The sequence below is a fragment of the Arvicola amphibius genome, chromosome 3 (genome assembly GCF_903992535.2).
Source record: "Arvicola amphibius chromosome 3, mArvAmp1.2, whole genome shotgun sequence".
Lineage (NCBI taxonomy): Eukaryota > Metazoa > Chordata > Mammalia > Rodentia > Cricetidae > Arvicola > Arvicola amphibius.
In genome coordinates, this window is record NC_052049.1 from 55,273,311 (window position 1) to 55,290,939 (window position 17,629).

The 17,629-nt window shown below is 44.6% G+C and overlaps 1 protein-coding gene across 1 annotated transcript; it reads right to left on the reverse strand.

Annotated features, from left to right (window-relative positions):
* Positions 1-9,179: 9,179 nt before the first annotated feature.
* On the reverse strand, positions 9,180-16,266 carry Ankrd34b (ankyrin repeat domain 34B). The gene is made up of 2 exons (XM_038324463.1): positions 16,228-16,266; positions 9,180-10,726 (listed from the first exon to the last, which is right to left on the reverse strand). The coding sequence occupies exon 2, from the start codon at positions 10,701-10,703 to the stop codon at positions 9,180-9,182; it is 1,524 nt and encodes a 507-aa protein (XP_038180391.1). The 5' UTR covers positions 10,704-10,726; positions 16,228-16,266.
* Positions 16,267-17,629: the final 1,363 nt, after the last annotated feature.

Below are 17,629 nucleotides of genomic sequence, written 5' to 3' on the forward strand. Positions count from 1 at the left end.
TGAAGTCAGGGGAGTTCCCATGCTCACAGAGAAGATTTGTGATAGAATGCTGGTAGCCGTTGTATTCTGAGCCCTAGTTAGAAACAACACATTTTCACCAACAAGATGTAGACAGGGGTTTCTGTCTCATCCGGTCCTGCAGCCGTTTGGTCCCAAAGAAATACATAGAGGTCTACTACATTAATTATAAACTGGTTGACCTATTAGCTCAGGCCTCTTGTTAACTAATTCTTACATCTTACTTACATTAACCCATTATTCTTGTCTATGTTAGCCACATGGCTTGGTACCTTTGTCAGCAAGGCATTCTCATGTTGCTTCCTCTGTGACTGGGTGACGCCTGCTGACTGAATCTTTCCTCTTTTCCGAATTCTCCTGTTCTCATCGCCCCACCTCTACTTCCTGCCTGGTCTCCCTGCCTATACTTCCTGCCTGGCTACTGGCCAAGCAGAGTTTTATTAAAAATAATACAAGTGACAGGATAAAAGACCATTGTCCCACAGCAGCAAGACAACTGCTAAATATAATTAACTTACTACACAGTGTTAAAAAAGAAGTCTGAACTGCTCAATTCATGTTGTATGGATAATAGTAAACAGTGCAGAAGGACTGGGGACAACTGAGTACATATTATATGGATCCACTTGTACAAAGTCAAGGACACTGTCTTAGTTAGGGTTTCTATTGTGAAGACACACAATGACCACAGCTACTCTTATAAAGAAAAATATTTAATTTGGTGGACTACAGTTTCAGAGATTATCATCATGGTAGGAAGCAGGCTAGTGTACAGGCAGACATGATGCTGGAGGTACCTGAGAGTTCTACAACTTGATCTGTAGGCAACAGGAAGTGAACTATATGCCCCACTAAGTATAGCTTGAGCATAGGAGACCTCAAAGCCCACCCCGACAGGGACACACTTTCTCCAACAAGGCCACACCTCCTCCAACAAAGCCACATCTCCCAATAGTGCCACTCCCTATGGGGGCCATTTTCTTTCAAATCACCATATGCACCCAAAAGTAATTTATAGCAACAGAGGTGCGAATGGTGGTTACTCATAGGATTAGGCAGAGTATTGGATGGGCAGTAGAACAATTTGAAGAAGAGATGAAAATGTCTGTAACTGTGCCAACATTTTTTAAAAGAATATTTGGGAAGAAATTACCGAGATGTACATTTTACTATGTTGTAAGTAATACATATCAATCTTTTATAGTATTTTCACAGACCTTGATGTATATAAATTCATAGAATGCTAACAGACACTGAAAAGCCAGCTTCTGTTAATGTGGAAAGATATTGTAGTTGCAAAACAGCACTACGGGATGGTTGTATATGCAAAGCTGATGTATTCACAAGTACAGAGAATTTTTAAAAGAAGCTCAAACACAAAATACTTGACGCTTCCACATTCCCAAGCCTAAGGTGTTGGTGTTGTCATCCCATAGCATTTGAATTTTGCTCCCGTGACTCACAAGATCTTCCCGCCTCAGAAGAGACACTGGTAAGAGATTTGATTGTTCCGAATTTCAGAGCCTTCCAGATGTACAATTACTTTTGGTACCATGAGAATGGCGTGGCTCTCATTAGATATTATGTGTTGACTTCTCTGTGGGAAATTATTAAAATAATTCAGAACAGTTAGTTGATTTGCTTGGATCTTAGTTCTCTGGGCATTTCACCCCCCTGTAATTTGAACGGTCGCATGATTTTTTGAAGAACCCCATTAAGTTTCCTGAGGCTCAGGGGGTAGGAAACGGAGCAGACATTCCCTGTGCTGAGACTCTGCAAGTGTGTCTCTGGGACCCTATGCTGGGACTCCATCCAGGCTGAGGTGACGGTCACGGACGCCAGAGAGGAAGCTTTGAGATACTGATAAGGTGTTCGGCTGCTCCAGGGACCATGACCCACCATAAGAAGGGGAGGACTGTGGGAATCCAGGGACCACAACCCCCACCATAGGCAGAGAAACCTCCATCCACTCAATTCTGGACCTAGTTTCCTCTCCAAGAAAGACGTTCTTTCCCTCAAGTCATCCTGTTTCCTAAGGACTCCACCTCATCCTACTCCCACAGTGATTTTGACTTTACTCCATATTTAAATTATTTCATAACATAGACAATAAAACTTCCCACACAGTTCAGTTACAATAGCAAGAGAGCAGGGACTGTGGGAGGCTGGCCAGTCTCCTGGCTTCTCCCCATTGCTTTGTCCCAGTGCCTAGGAGGCTCACTGGAGCACCGGTCCAGTGACATCTGGTGCCTGAGCCATCTGGGTTTCATTGCTGCTGTATTCACTCTCTTTCTTTCTTTGGAGTGAAAGAACATAACAAAAGTCCAAATTTTTAATTAAGGTATTTGGCTGTGAAAGTCTTGCTTCTTTGTCAGCCCAAGGGCTAATTACGAAAGCACAGAAACTCTGAGGCTCAGAGCAGAGCGCTCTTCTAATGTGCACTGGTTACGCATCTGCGGCTGTGATTAGGCACCATGAATGAAGGTAGTTTTAGGAAGGGTCTATTTTGGCTTATCATTCCAGAGGGATAAGAGTCCATCACGGTGATGCTGAGGCATGGGGGCAGAGCCGGAGCAGGAAGCCGGGAGCTCGTATCTTCAATGGCAAATGTGAAGCAGACACAGCAAAGGAGAAGCGAGAAGCGGGGTCAAGGCTATGTAATCTCAAAGAACCCTGCAGTGACAGGCTTCCACCAGCAAGGCTACAGCATCTAACCACTCCCAAACAGAACCACCAGCCAGGAGGAAAGTGCTCAAATACTGTGCCTAGGGGGTATTTCTCGTTAAACTACCGGAGTATGTAAAAAGCTCTGGGTTCAATCCCTGCCCCCCCTCACACATACACACACACACACACACACACACACACACACACACAGAGTTCCTGTTGTACCCTCAACATTGTACTCTCAAGGGTTTGGAGGCCTTGGTGGTCCCACCTGCTGTATGGGACTATAACCACTTACTTTTATTACTGACCATGGTAACTTAAGAGCTTTGCCCAGTGAGGTCCTTGTGTTTAGCTGATTTTGTATTTCTGAGACTTGCTCCATCATGGCTACATGCTGTAGCCATGTTAAAGTGCCACCTCAGCTTCCACTTGGTAAGGCGTTTCCATGTGTCTCTCGGTGGAAGTGATTTCTTCCCTTTGTTCCAGGTTCTTGATCCCAGTAAGGAGCATCATTGCAGGAGTCAGCTAGTAAGTGGTTTTCAATTTGAGAAAATTGATTTGAATCGAAATGTTTTGCTCAGCAATTAAAATCTGCGCCATCATAACCAACACTGGGTGAACATGAAAACAACGCAGAATGCTGTGTGCGTGTGAGATTCCAAACCTGCTCTTGACTTTTCCTACTTAGTTCATAAGTGATAACAAAGACATTTCAAAGAACCTTCTGGGGGGGGGGGGGCTGGAGAGATGGCTCAGTGGTTAAGAGCACTGGCTATTCTTCCAGAAGACCTGGGTTCAATTCTCAGCACCCACATGGCAGTTCACAGCTGTCTGTAACTCCAGTTCCAGGGGATCTGACACCTTCGCACATAAGATAAATATGTTAAATAAACTTTTTTTTAAAAAAAAGAACCTTCTGGCTGAAACAGTTTCAGAGATCATTAAGTGAGAGGCACCCTTCTCGAATATCTGATCACAGCCAACTCCTATGTGTGTTTCCAGGAATGGTACCCTATGTCCCCCTAATGCAAGCTTCTCCCTGGACTGGCAGCCCTAGTGCAAATATTCCAGCAGCTTCATTTTCTAGTCATGTTTGACTTCATTTGAAAGACTCTGGGCTCAGTCATTTCATCATTCCTTTCAATATTTAAGGCCCGCCATCTAAGCTCAGTTGAGTCTATCTGAACTAAACACTACCTACTTTTAAATATTTTCCAAACTCGATTATCTTTTCCATCTTCTTGCATTGGTTAATTTTGAGTCATTGTGACAGAATCACCTACAGAACACCTTAAGGAACCAGTTTTAGTCTGTCATGGTGGGACGCATGGCCTTGAAAGCATGTGGCAGGGTCTGCTCACTGTACAGTAGAGAGGGTGCAGAAAGTGACTCAGAGCCCTGCAAAAATACACCCCAGGTGTCTTCTCTGCCAGCCAGGCTCCACCTCCAAAAAGTTCCAGTCTCACAAAATAGTGCCACCAGCCTGGGGAACAAGTGCTCAGAACGGGAGGCCATGGGAGACATTTTCAATACAAACCACAACTTTTCTCCTGTGTAATCCTGACGTCAATGGCTTCCCCAGACTCGGATCTTCCACAGTTGATTAAGGAGGGCTGGATCAGTAGTGGACACAGATTAATCTTCCAGCAGCGTGATCTGGCCCCGTTGGCAGTTCCAGCACACACAGATGCCCCTAGACCGGTGATTAACCAAAGCTGCCCATTTCCCTCACCAGCCATTGTTCGTCCTAACCCCGTGCCGCTGAACCCACGGCCTCACAACTGCTAAGCTTCTCACTCCGGGTTTGATCCTGCAGCCCGGCAGACTGGAGTCCTTGCGCAGTTCCCGATATCTGCAGGACATCCTTCCTAGCCTTCTTTTTTCTTTCCCTTCCCTTTAATTGTAGACTCTGAGAGAAGGTTTGCAGAGATAGGTTGTCCACTTGGGAGGCAGGCAGGTGAGTCTCCTGTATCTGACAGATTTGCTATGCTCTGACTCTCCTAGGAACGTGGACTTGCGATCCAAGAGTCTGCTGTGGGTAGATGATATACATTGTGTATATGCATGAAATTACCAAAGAATAAATAATAGCCAGGTATGGTGGTACTTGCCCATAATTCCATCATTCAGAAGCCAAGGCAAGAGCATTTTCAGTTCAAGGCCAGCCTGAACTATATAGTGACACTCAATCGCAACAAAACAAGAAAATATGACCCAGAGAACACTGCAACTAGACAAGACTTTATAAACACAATTTTTAATCTACTAAGAATTATGGCTTCCGATTGAATTAAGCCTTGTGTTAAAATAGATTTCAAGGCAAGCACAGAGGTGTTGCCTACAATTCCAGCTCCTAGCCTAGGTAGGCGCCTCACATAAATCCTGTGGGCCCAGAAGTTCTAGGTCAGTCTGGAAAATGTAGACAGACTCACAGGAAGTGTGGGGGAAAAGAAGGAGAGATGGAGAAAGAGAAAAAAAAGATAGATAGGGGATAGGAATGAAAAGTTGATTTTGAAATCTACTGTTGGGCAATGGTGGCACACCCCTTTAATCCCAGTATTCAGAAGACAGAGGCAGCCATATCTCTGAGTTCAAAGCCAGCCTGGTCTACAGAGCTAGTTCCAGGACAGCCAGGGATATACAGAGAAACCGTATCTCAAAACAAAACAAACAAAACAAAAAAGGGAAAAAAGCAAAACTAAAAACCAAAACTGCCGTTTCCTAAAAGAATATGATGTAGCCCATACCATTATCACCACCCAGGGCAACGTCAGGTTCCCTGGAGACAGAAAGAGCAAGGGGGAAGAGGAATGAGAGATGCTCTTAAAATTTTAAATAATTAATTAGCATATATTCATCATACAAAATGAATGTCATAATGTAACAGGCCCTGAGATCTTAGCACAACTGACACGATGTTAGAGGTGTCATTCTGACCTTACAACCCAGCACATAAACCCCTACAACTGCCAAGATGGGAACAAAGACCTAATTCATCAACAATAGACCAGAGTTTCAGAATCCAGCAAAGCCCCTAACTGTGTTAACCTTGCTTTTTGACTTCTGTAGTTTCACTTCTCACTAACTGTTCTGGCTGACCAAAGTGTGCCAACCAGGATGTGGTTTTTGTGCATAAAATGCAAAGAATGGTGTGGCTTGGGGCTGCATGATTTGGGCAAGTTCCCCGTGCAGTTGCCAGCTGGCAATACAGACTTTCTGTTTGGCTTTACAAGTGTAGATGTGTTTCTTGGTGGAATTACCTTACAGTTGTGACATCCATGTGTTGTATGCACAGGTGTGTGTGTGTCTGTAAAAATGTGTGTGTGTGTGTGTGTGTGTGTGTGTGTATGTGTGTGTAAGCCAGAGGTCAACCTTGGGTGTCTTTCTTTATTGTTCTCTATTTTGTTTTCTGAGACGTGGTCTCTTACTAAGCCTGGAACTTGTGTGATTGGTTAGCCACAACCCCCTCCCCCGACTCCTGCCTCTGCCTCCTGGGGTTAGGCAAGCTCATAGCCATAGTTAGTTTATGTGAATCCTGAAGATCTGAACTCATGTCTCCATGCTTCCATAGTAACTTCACCCCCCGAACTATCTCTGTAGCTTCATTTTAATATATTCATGCAGATAACATCATACGTTGTGTTCATATCTAACCGCCGCACCTCCTCTTGTTCCCCTTCCACCTGTTTCCTTTCCTCCCCCAAATAGTTTCCATATCATAGCCATATTTAATTCTATATATTTAAAATAGTTTCCATATGACAAAATACATGTAGTTACCCAAGTCTGGCATGTTTTGCTTAACATGATGGTAGCTATTTCTATCCATTTTCCTGCAAGTGATGTCATCGTGTTCTTTATGACTGACTGACCTGCCTGTACTTGGCAAAGCTGGTGAGCAAGTCCATTGCCACCGGCTGATTTGCTATCTCTGGCACTCCTAGAAACCTCACCGTCACCCTCAAAAGTGCCATCTCTCTTTTAAGTGAATAATTAGAGAGCAGAACGAGATTTGCCAAGGGTTCTGTGACTAGATGCCTGGCCTGTGCATCTCTACTGAGGATACACTACGCAGGTGTAGATGCCTTCTTTGGATAGGCCGTGTCAAGCTCGTCTTAGTAACAAGGCCTGCCCTGTCCCCTCTGAATGACTGTTTCCCTGGGTCTGTATTAGTTATGATCCAGGAAATTCTGCACACCCGGAACTAAGAATGGTGCCTGCAACGCCAGTGTGTGAAGTGTTATTTGACCTCTAAGTTAAATCCAACTCTACATGAAATTCAAATATAAACATAAAATAAATATATATGTGCATGTGCGTGCGCACACACACACACAGATTCTTGTAGGAGACATTGGTGACTCATCATGGGCTCCCAGTGATAACCATTTAGTGCAGTAAAAAGCCTCATGAAATGGCTTTAGAACCAGACGCTTACAGCCTGAGTATTTACAATGTTCTTAGGAGCGCTAGAAGGCTAAAACTCTGATGATGGTCAACCACATTCTCATGTTATTCTTATCTTTTTGCTGTTTAAGTTACATGTGTGGCACAATTTCTCTTGAAATCATGTTGCAGTGTTTACTATTAGTATTTGATGGAGAAATAAAACTTGGTCAGAATGCTATTTTAAGCCTTTATTGATAGCATCTTGATAATGAATTACCCTATTTACATTCTCTCCCGAACTGCGTCCTTGCAGTGTGAGCTTAAGTGCTTTCTGCGATAATAAAACTCATGAAAGGAATCCAGCTACTTAGAAACATCAGTACAATTTTGATTTCTGAATAAAAATATTTTCTAATGTAATTAATATTTTCTTTAAAACATTAAATGGAAAAACCTGCAATTAGTTTTTAAAATAAAAGCCACCGATAATTACATAATTTTTATGTACATTTCAAATTGCTGATATCAAATTACCAAGAAAGGCATCGTGCCACCTGTTGGGCGAGGAACTGAAGCTGTAGATGATGTCATCGGACTCACACCCCTGGGTTTCTGTTTCTGTCAGTCTTTGCTTCAGAACTGCTGCAAGGAAGAAGACTTTGAACACCAGACTTTGAAGTCATGTAGGTAATACTGTCATTTTTAGAATATCTTATAATAATGTGTATTTTGTTAAAAGTTCTTCATCGATCCTAAGATACTAGATGATCCAAATGTCACACCAAGGGCATTATATATCTTTATATGACTGTCTAATATCTACATATTAGAAATAAAGATACTGCTTAGTAGTGACCCAGTAGTATGTTTTATGATTAAAGTTCTACTTGGCTTTTGTACTTTTAGCTAAAAAACTAATCTGTTAATCAGCTTTTCTGTTTTTAGAATGAAGCAAGCTTTTAATTTCCATTTATGCTCAATCCCAATTTTGCAGCCCACCCCCATCCCTGCCCTGTTTTGGGTGTTTCTTTTGGAAAGACAAGGATAATGTAAGTCAAGGGGAATCCTATTTCTTTTGGGAAGAAAAGAATAATGCAAATCAAGGGAACCAAATATTATCTTTGTGTTGGAAACCTATGGGCAAGAGACTCAAAAAAACACACGAGGAATAATACCATAAGATAACATGATTGGTAAGTTCGTTTGAAAGCAATACACAGTGCAAAGACAACAGAATTTGGCATATGGCTTGCTGCCCTGCCTTGCCAGTGTGGGGGGAGGGGTGTGTGGCTGTCAGAGGACTACCTTGGGGGGTCAGTCATCCCTTGTCCCCTTGTTTGAGGCAGGGTCTCACCACCTCAGAGTCAGTCAGATTAACTGAGCCATGAGCCTCTGGGGATTCTCCTGGCTCTGCCCAACGCCGGGATTGCGCAAACTTGCACTACTGGGTCTAGCAGTTCTGTGGATTCTAGGAATCCCCACTCAGGACATCAGGCTTGCACTGCCAGTGAGCTGTCTCCTCGGCCCCCTTGCCTGCCATTCTGATGCAGGTATAGCAGAGCAGCCATTATGAGCAGTGGTTGCTCTCTCTAACTAGTTTTTCATGTTTACCTTTTTAAGTAAGACTTTTACCTGTCTGAGTCAACATTTTTAAAGAATCTGTTTATCCTTCCCTTATAGTTTAGCTTCACTGATGTCAGGGTTTCTTTGGTGATTTTGACATCATGGAAAATTACAACCTTGTGACTTGAACACATTGTTTCATAATAGAACATGAAGCCAATCTGAAACTTTAAAAATGGTTTCTAGCATAGGTGCCTATCTTTCTTGGAGCACTTTTGTTTACATGGAAAACTTGGACCACATGAAAGTCGATAAACACTGGAGGTTTTGAGAAAAAACGGCTTTCATTTTGTTAGAATTTCCTCGGAAGCTATATATTATGGTGTGCTCACTGTACCTAACACAAAATACACTATATTTTGATCTGCCTAGCCGTGGTGCACTAGCTAAAACTTGAAAGGATACAGTTAAGATTTCTTCTCTAAGTCTATGTTTTTCTGATACAGACGTTTGAACATGATGTGTTTTCTAGCCATCTCTTAAAAATTTACTAACTGCTTAATTTGTTCTGTCTGCAGAGACTGTCGTCTTAACAACATCTTTTTGTTTTTGAATTCCTTCGGGAAACTAGGAACAGTTGGCATAAGCGCTTTTTGGCCACAAGAAAGCAGGCTGCAGATCTTGCTGTTGACACCGACGTCTGTTATAGGAGGGTGAGGATTTACATTTAAGGGCGGCAGAAAGCCGGGTCTACTCTGCCCGAGGCTGTGATCCATGGGGAACGCTCCAGAACCCCGCCTTTCTAAAACCGCGTGGTTCCTCCTGCTCAGGGGGCCCGGAGGGCCAGTCTCCATTAATTCTTTGGGCAAGGAAGGAGATGGCGCAAAGATCTTTTTCTTTCCAGCTTTGCCTTCCTCTGTGTTCGGAGGCGGAACACCGTCTGAGAGCTGAGAATCGGAGCTGTAGTGACTGGCCCCCGAGTTTCGCTTTTGAACTATACTTCTTAAAGTGGAGGCGAAGAGGGTCTGGTTAGGGTCTGGGTCCTGGTCCGCGGGAACTTCCGTGCATGGCTGGTTTCCTTCCGGAAACAAAGAGTGGTAATTTAGTTCATCATATGACGTCTTCCTTGAGTTGACCTGGTCAAAGGCCCTGAGCAAGTGTGCGGTGTCTTTAACATCGATGCTCTGATGCCTGGTGATAAAGCGCTTGGACAGCGCCAGCGCGTTGGTCTTGTAAGCTATTTCTTCCTCTGGTGTGATATCTTGGAGCTCCTCTTGCAAGGAGGCCACTCGGGCCTGGTGCTTTAATGATGGGGGATTCTTGATCCAGGCTGGCCCAACTTGGGATAGCTTGGGCCCGTTAGGGGTCATCACAGACTTCCGTCGAGGAGAGTCCGGGTCCCAGGTATTATCACTGTTTCCAGAAAACTCCTTATCTTTAAAACCAAAAAGTGTCAGGTCTGTCTCCGAAGAATATGAGAGTGGCATCGAGGCAGTTTTGATGTCAATTTCTGATGGTGTGACTGGCGGATGGCTCCCATCCATGTCTGCAGGAGGCATGTTGAGGTACTGCTGAGTGGTGTGCCTCCCAGAGGGTGACTTTGCTGTCGTTATGATGATGACCTCTTTCCCTTTAGCCTGGCAAGCACTAAGAAGGACTTTCAGGGTATCTCTGTCTTCTGCATTTATAGCATAAACCAGAGCTGAAAAACCAGAATGGTCCTGCAAGCTGAGGTCCGCCCCACTCTTGAGGAGCAAGGAAACCACCTCCGGGCCAGCTCTTTCTAAGCATGCGTGCATCAGAGCGCTTTTCCCAGATTTGTCCTGGATGTTGGGGTCAGCACTGTTCTCTAGAAGGTATTTAACCATCTTGGCTCTACCGACGCTCTGCTGGTCGATGTGCTTGGTCTTACAAGCAATCATTAAAGGTGTTTCTCCACGGTCATTGCTCTCATTGATGTAGGCACCTCCTTCTAGCAAAAGTCTGGTGAGGCGAAGCCGGCTCTGATGCACAGCCTTGATCAAGGAATTTCCATCAGTCGAAACTTCTGTGCCTTCATCCATCTTCAAAAGTCAGAAATCGATACCTGGTTATCAAAGAAGTTGAAGATTAATCAGACTCGATGTCCAATTCATTTTGCCTATTTCTGAAGTATGTATGCAGGGGACATAGATGGGATTGTGTTGTTAATGGAAGCAGAGCAGAATCACGAACTGGGACCAGGGCAATGAGTGAGCTGTGCAAGCCCGAGGGCTCGAGTTTGACTCTCGAGCACCCCACTTAGACTCCAAGAATGGCCACGTGACCCTGTGACTCAAGCATTGGGGTCGGAGAAAACAGTAGATTATAGGATCTCCCTCACCAGCTAGCCCCGCTGCAAAGGTGGGTTTTAGGTCTAGTGAGAGACCCTGTCTCAAGGGTCTAAGACAGAATAGCAGAGACCCTCCTCTGTCCCTCATGTGATTGCACTAGTCCAAGCACATGGGTGTGTGTACATCGCCCCACCCCAGTGCGTACACCTCACACATGCACGCACATCTAAATAAAAGTAAATTGTTTCAGAGCATCCAGGTTCCATTCCCAACAGCCACATGGTAGCTCAAAACTGTAGCACCAGTTTCAGTGGGTCTGATACCTTCTTCTGCCCCCACCCCCGCACCAGGTAGACAAGCCGTACTCAGACATACATGCAGGCAAAACTAGCATATAGATAATACATAAAATAAGAATAATGAAGTTAAAAGAAACTTTAAAAGGAGCCACGCAGGCTTTATAAACATTTGATTTTTTCTATTGACACTAAAAATACATGTTCAATTTATTTAAATGCCTCCGACCCCTCAATAGGTAATTTCATTATGGGGGTAATGATGGTCACTTTATATTGAGCTAAGAGAAAATTTGTCTTTCAGTTGTGCTCACAGTAGGAGACAAAGGTCAGATTGTTCTATAAATGTGATATGTAGAACATGTAGACATAATCTGAATGATTGTTTGAAAAATATTCTTTCTACTAGTCACTGGCTTTTTTCATTAGTTAGAGCATATTTTATTAATTGTTGTAATCAAACCCACATAGATAAGACTATCCCTATTTCACACAGTGCATTATCCTTGTAAAGATGAAAACTAGGAACATTTCTAGGCAAATATGGCTGTTCATTTCTATACAGTGTCAACCTAGCACAGTAAACTGACCAATCGCTCATTTTTAAATGTAAGATTATGACTACCAGCATGGTGGAGCACTCTTGTAATCCTGGTATTTGAGAGGCTTAGGCAGGAGGATCACCGTGAGTTTGAGATCAACCTGGTCTACATATGTTTAAGGTCGGTGTGGAAACTACAGAGAGACCCTATCTCAAAAATAAACAAGTGAGGATTAAGATTATAGGACATGAATTTCCGTTTGATGATAAACAAGCAATTAACACACTTGTCTCTTACCAGAAGGAAGAGAGCAGAAAGTGGAGGGAACAAGATGAAGTAAGCATGCACAGAAATGAATTCAATGCAGACATCTGTCAGTTCCTCATAGACACTGGGCAGAGCCACAGGGACACCAGCCCATCCCTGGGAGTTCCTGAGGGCTGCACATGGAGACTGCAGAAAATGCTGCACAGGGCTGGTCTCAGTAAGATTCATGAGATGTAAACAGCGGTAGGAATTTAGGGACACGAATGGGCTTCGCAGAAACCAGACACCCGAGCTTCTTTTTGTAGACTGTGTAAGAATTTAGCAGGGTGGACTAGGAATGTAGTTAAAGCACTGAAAGGCTTCAGCTCTGTCCCCATCACCAATCAATCAATCAATCAATCAATCAATTGATAAAAGAAGGGGGGCTGGAGAGATGGCTCAGAGGTTAAGAGCATTGCCTGCTCTACCAAAGGTCCTGAGTTCAATTCCCAGCAACCACATGGTGGCTCACAACCATCTGAAATGGGGTCTGGTGCCCTCTTCTGGCCTGCAGGCATACACACAGACAGAATATTGTATATATAATAAATAAACATTAAAAAAAGGGGGCCAGTGAGAAGGCTTAGTAGGTAAACGTGCTTGCTGTGTAAGCTTGATGACCTGGGTTCAATCCCAGAACCTACAGAAATGGAGAGAGAGAGAACCGACTCCAGAAAGTTGTCCTCTGACCTCCACATCTGCATCTTGCCTTGTGTCTACTCACATATCATACACACAATGATAGCAAATACGTTTTAAATTAACAGTAAGTTTTTAAGAAGGAGACTTTTGCAGGCAGACAGAGGCGAAAGGGAGATGCCAAAGCCTTAACTGCAATTATCCGTGACGCCAGACTCTGCTTACAGGGGCAGAACCAAACTCAGGAAATATTGTTGAAGATGCTAGGGTAAGGGCTAACATAGAAACGTGCTCACAACCCATTTGGCTCCCTCCTGAAACTTCCCAAAACAAACTAGTTTTTCCAAAGATGCACACTCACAGAGCCAGAGAGAAGACAAAGGAAAACAACAACATCATGGAAGCCCGAAAGAAGAAGGGCCAGCCCGAGAAAGCTAAGACCTTAGCCCAGGACAACACAGATTCTTTAAAGCAGGGAGGTTTAGAACTGGGATTCCCGGATAAGGAGGGGCGGGTCAAAAGATGTTCACTGGTTGGACAGCAGCCTTCCCACCACATATTCTGATATTCCATCCCCAGTCAGTCCCGCCCTCACCCAGATCCCTGAGCGATGGTGGCATGCGAAAGCTTGGGAAATGCAGACAATGGGTAGTGCCTCTAACTCCAGACTACCAGGGATAGTCCAGCACCCTGCTTCCACCCTGGGGCCATCCAGAGGTCTGTTCTCTGAAAATGGTAAAGCACTGGGTCTTTAGACTGAAGACAAGTGAGTGATTGTTTAATGACCACTGTTTGAAAAGAGCTGGTCCATCCCGCCCTCCTGATGAGCTAATGGTCGGTCGGCAGCACCCGATCCCTCAGGAGAAAACCGCTCAAGTCTGCATTCAACAGCTGGACTTGCCTGAGCCAATACCATGGGATTTCACATGCCGCCAGCATTCCACAGTGAGGCTCACAGTTGGCAAGTGTCACCTCTATGCTCAAGCTTCTCACTGGTCTTTCCTTCTAGCCCTTCAGTCATGAGAAAATAATTAGGAGACAGAGGCCAGGACAAACTGGAGGGAAAAGACAGTAGTCAGGAAAATTCAAACTTCAAAAACTCAGTATCCTCGAAGAAATAAGAGACGTCCTAAGTATGAGGTAAGTCTGTGAAGAATAGTTGGCGATCATGAAATCACTAAAGAACACAAAAGAAGCCTGCCAAAGTCAATAGAAGCGGGCTCGAGAGATGGCTCAGTAGTTAAGAGCACTGACTGCTCTTCCATAGGATTGGGTTCAATTCCCAGAACCCACATGGCAGCTAACAACTGTCTGTAACTCCAAGATCTCATACCCTCACACCCTCACACAGACATACGTGCAGGCAAAACACCAATACACATTTTTTTAAAGGCAATAAAAATGTGGATGGCAGCTGTGGTAAGAATCTCAAACACGGTGAAGTGAAAAGAAAAGAAAAAGGTTGGGCTTTCATGGCACCCGCCTGTAATCCCAGCACTTGGGAAGTAGAAGCAGGAGGGTTGGGAATGGCCTCACAGAGAGACTCCATCTCACGAAACAAAAAACAACAAACAAAACAGGAAAAGAAAGAAAAAGAGAACAAAAAAACTAGCAAAACAAAAAATAAAATGAGAAAAACAAATAATATTTGTACCAAGAAAAAGTGGTGGAATAGTGTCCTAGTTAGCATCAGCTTGACAACCTAGAGTCGCCTGGGAAGAAAGACTTGATTTAGGACCTGTCTAGGTCAGTCCGGCCTGTGGGCATGTCTCTGGGTAAATGTCTTGATTAGTAACTGACGCAGAAGGTCCTAGCCCTCTGTGGACCACACCATTGCTAAGAAGCTGGTCCTGGGATGTAGGAGAAAGCTACCCTACATGAACCTGCGAGCCAACCAGAGAGGGAGCCAGCAGGTCATTCCTCCACACTTCCTGCCTTCCTTGAGTCCCTGCCCTGACTGCTCTCAATGACTAGGAGCTGGAACTGGAAGCCAAACAAAGCCTCTCCTCTCAGCTTGCTTTTGGTAGGAGCATTCTTTCCACAGCATCAGCAAGGAAACAATCAAAAGGGGACCAAGAGGAGACATCATAAACAGAGGTGGGGAGAATAATAAAGACTTAACAAATAAGACAAATAAAAAAGACCTAATCAGAGCATTGCCCCTTGAATGAAACAGTGCACACCCATAACATGTGTGTGTGAACTTCCAGAGCACAGACTAGAAGGTTCTATAGTCTTGATGGCAGGGGAAGGGAAGGGCCCTTGGGCGTGGAGATAAGTCACGCACTGCATTTAGATTCAGGTACATCAACAATAGCAATGAGACCCAATGCAGAAATATCTTTAAATATCTGAAGGAGAAATGACCCTCTGCTTAGAATTCTATATTTAGTCAAACCTCCAGGCAAGAATTGGGACATACTCTCAAGAATTAACCGAAGGATAGAATCCACCAAGATGAAATGGTAAACAAGAAAAAAATAGCACACATAGAATCCAAAAGCTGAAGATCATGGAAGAGAGGTACCCCAAGCTCCCAGAAAATGCTGGAGGGACCTGCCAGTTTTGATGGATGTACGCAGACATCCTCAACGGTCACCTCTCCATGTTCCATCTGTCAGCTGAGGCCCAAAGCACACAGCAGCTTGGCTTCGGTTCTTGTCTCTATTTGCTGTGTCCTGATGCTTCTGTGTCCCCTCCTGTCCTGCTTCTGTGCTCCTTTTCTAAGTCCTGGTGGGCTTATCTGGGGAAAGGCTGAGCAACCCCACACCCCTTGGACACATAATCACTGTGCTGCATCATGCCTAGGCTGGAGACCATGCCCCATGGATCCTAGGACTCACTCCTGACCCTGCCTAGAGGGGTTCCCGTAAGCACTCATGAATCCTGAGGCAGCTTGTCTTCTGAGACCCAGCACATACAGCCACTGTCACTCAATTCATCAAGTGTCGTGCTTGCTAACTAGTTAAAGTTATTCTTCTTAGAAGTCACGGGACAGCAACGAATGCATAGAGGATAACTATGACTAGCATCCAAAGGGAAAGTGGCTATTGGTGCAGTGAGGAAAACAGTGTGATCCGGCAGGGTTGCCCAGAGGCCTCTCAAGGCCCAGTAATGCTCCATTGCTCAGCACGGGTGTGGTATTTAGAGGAGTCTGTCTGGTCTTTAAACAGGACTACTCTCGGTGTTATAGGAGCCTGCACACAGAAATGGTCAGTATATGCAAAGGCAGGTCATACGAGGCCTTCCTGCACAACACAGTCCAGTTCTCACGGTATTATTAACGGTATTTGCTGCCCAGTGTTCCATTGGCGTTGCCGTGAATAAGCTCATAAAAGACAATACTAACTGAACTGCCTCCATTTTGAGATCATTCATGATGCACAGCCAAGCACTCAGGGAGTGGGTGCATAACCCGAAGGGAAGCAAATGCTTTGGTTTTATGCCCCTATCATCACAGTCTAGAAAAGCGATTCTACCATCAAAACATACCTGAAGCTTGGGGTGCAGGACTTCAGATGGCAGTGTGGGTCCCAACTCGTGCGTCTATTCTGGAAGCGTAAGCATTCGAAAGTTCACATGAGAACACCAAAGAAACCACTTCCTTGCAGTTTTCATATACAAGTGGGTTTAATATGCAGAGAAAATAGAGGCATCGGAACATAATATCAAATACAGAAACCACTTAGTAACTCCTAGCAAAGAAATGATACAGTAGCAATAAAAAAAAAAAAGAAAGTTTTAAAAAAAATCCTTAAGCCAAAGTCATGCTTGAGAAACACCCTGAAATAAAAACAGGTTGTTATGTCTTTGTTGTTGATGCTTTCCAGACAAGGTCTCACTATGTAGCTTTGGCTGTCCTGGAACTCACTATGTGCACTATGGAGACCAGGCTGGACCTCGAACTCACAGAGCGCTGGGATTCGAGATGTGTACCACCATGCCTTGGCTCAGACTTTCAATATTACACTTTCCTAGAGTTTCTAAAATTTGGACTCTTATCTGGTTGTTCTCATTTTTCTGAACCTTTAAGTGTGGAAAGATGGAAAGACTTTACTTACACACACACACACACACACACACACACACACGCACGCACGCACGCACGCACGCACGCACACACACCCCTCATGTAAAGCCCTCCTCTACAACACTAACCCTAAGCACTTAGCAGGAGGCTCTAAGAGAGGAAGTCATAACAAACTGGAGGCTGGGATATCCGAGAGGGGCAGCAGCCTCTTCTCCATCCTACAGAAATGGGGGTGTTGTGAGCTGCAGGGGAGTTGACTACCAAATGGCTGCCTTCTCTATCTGTTATGCAGATGATGTCAAGCCTTCTCTCCTGTGGCCTAGAGACGTATTAAGCAAGGAGTCCAGGCGAATTCTGCCTGCACATCATCGTTAGGTGTGGATGTAGGCATGCTCACTGGTGGTGGGGCATGCCTGTGTGCAGCCCAACTCACTCTCCAGTGTCTTTCAGGAGCTCCACACCTTGCTATTTGAGATAAGGTCTCTCACCAGGACCCAGGGGTCTTGGATAAGGCTCTTTGGCTGGCTAGACAGTCCGTGGGTCTGGCTGACTCTGCTTCCCCAGTGCTGAGATTACAAGTGTGCCCCATTTACATGGATGCTGGAGACAAAACTCAGGTCCTCACATTTGCATGGCAAGTGCTTAACTGACTGAGCTAGCTCCCCAGCCCTGGACCTTATGCTAGGATGTTCAGACTGGCCTGAATCCCTGGGCTCCGGCAATCCTCTGCTTCAGTCTCCAGAGTGTTTACACCATGGGTCTGTGCTTCCATGTGTTCTAATGGCTTCTCGCTCATAATTTAATAGTGGGGCCATTCTGTTACGGTTAAAACTTCAACTTTTGTAGAAGATTGTCAGATACTTC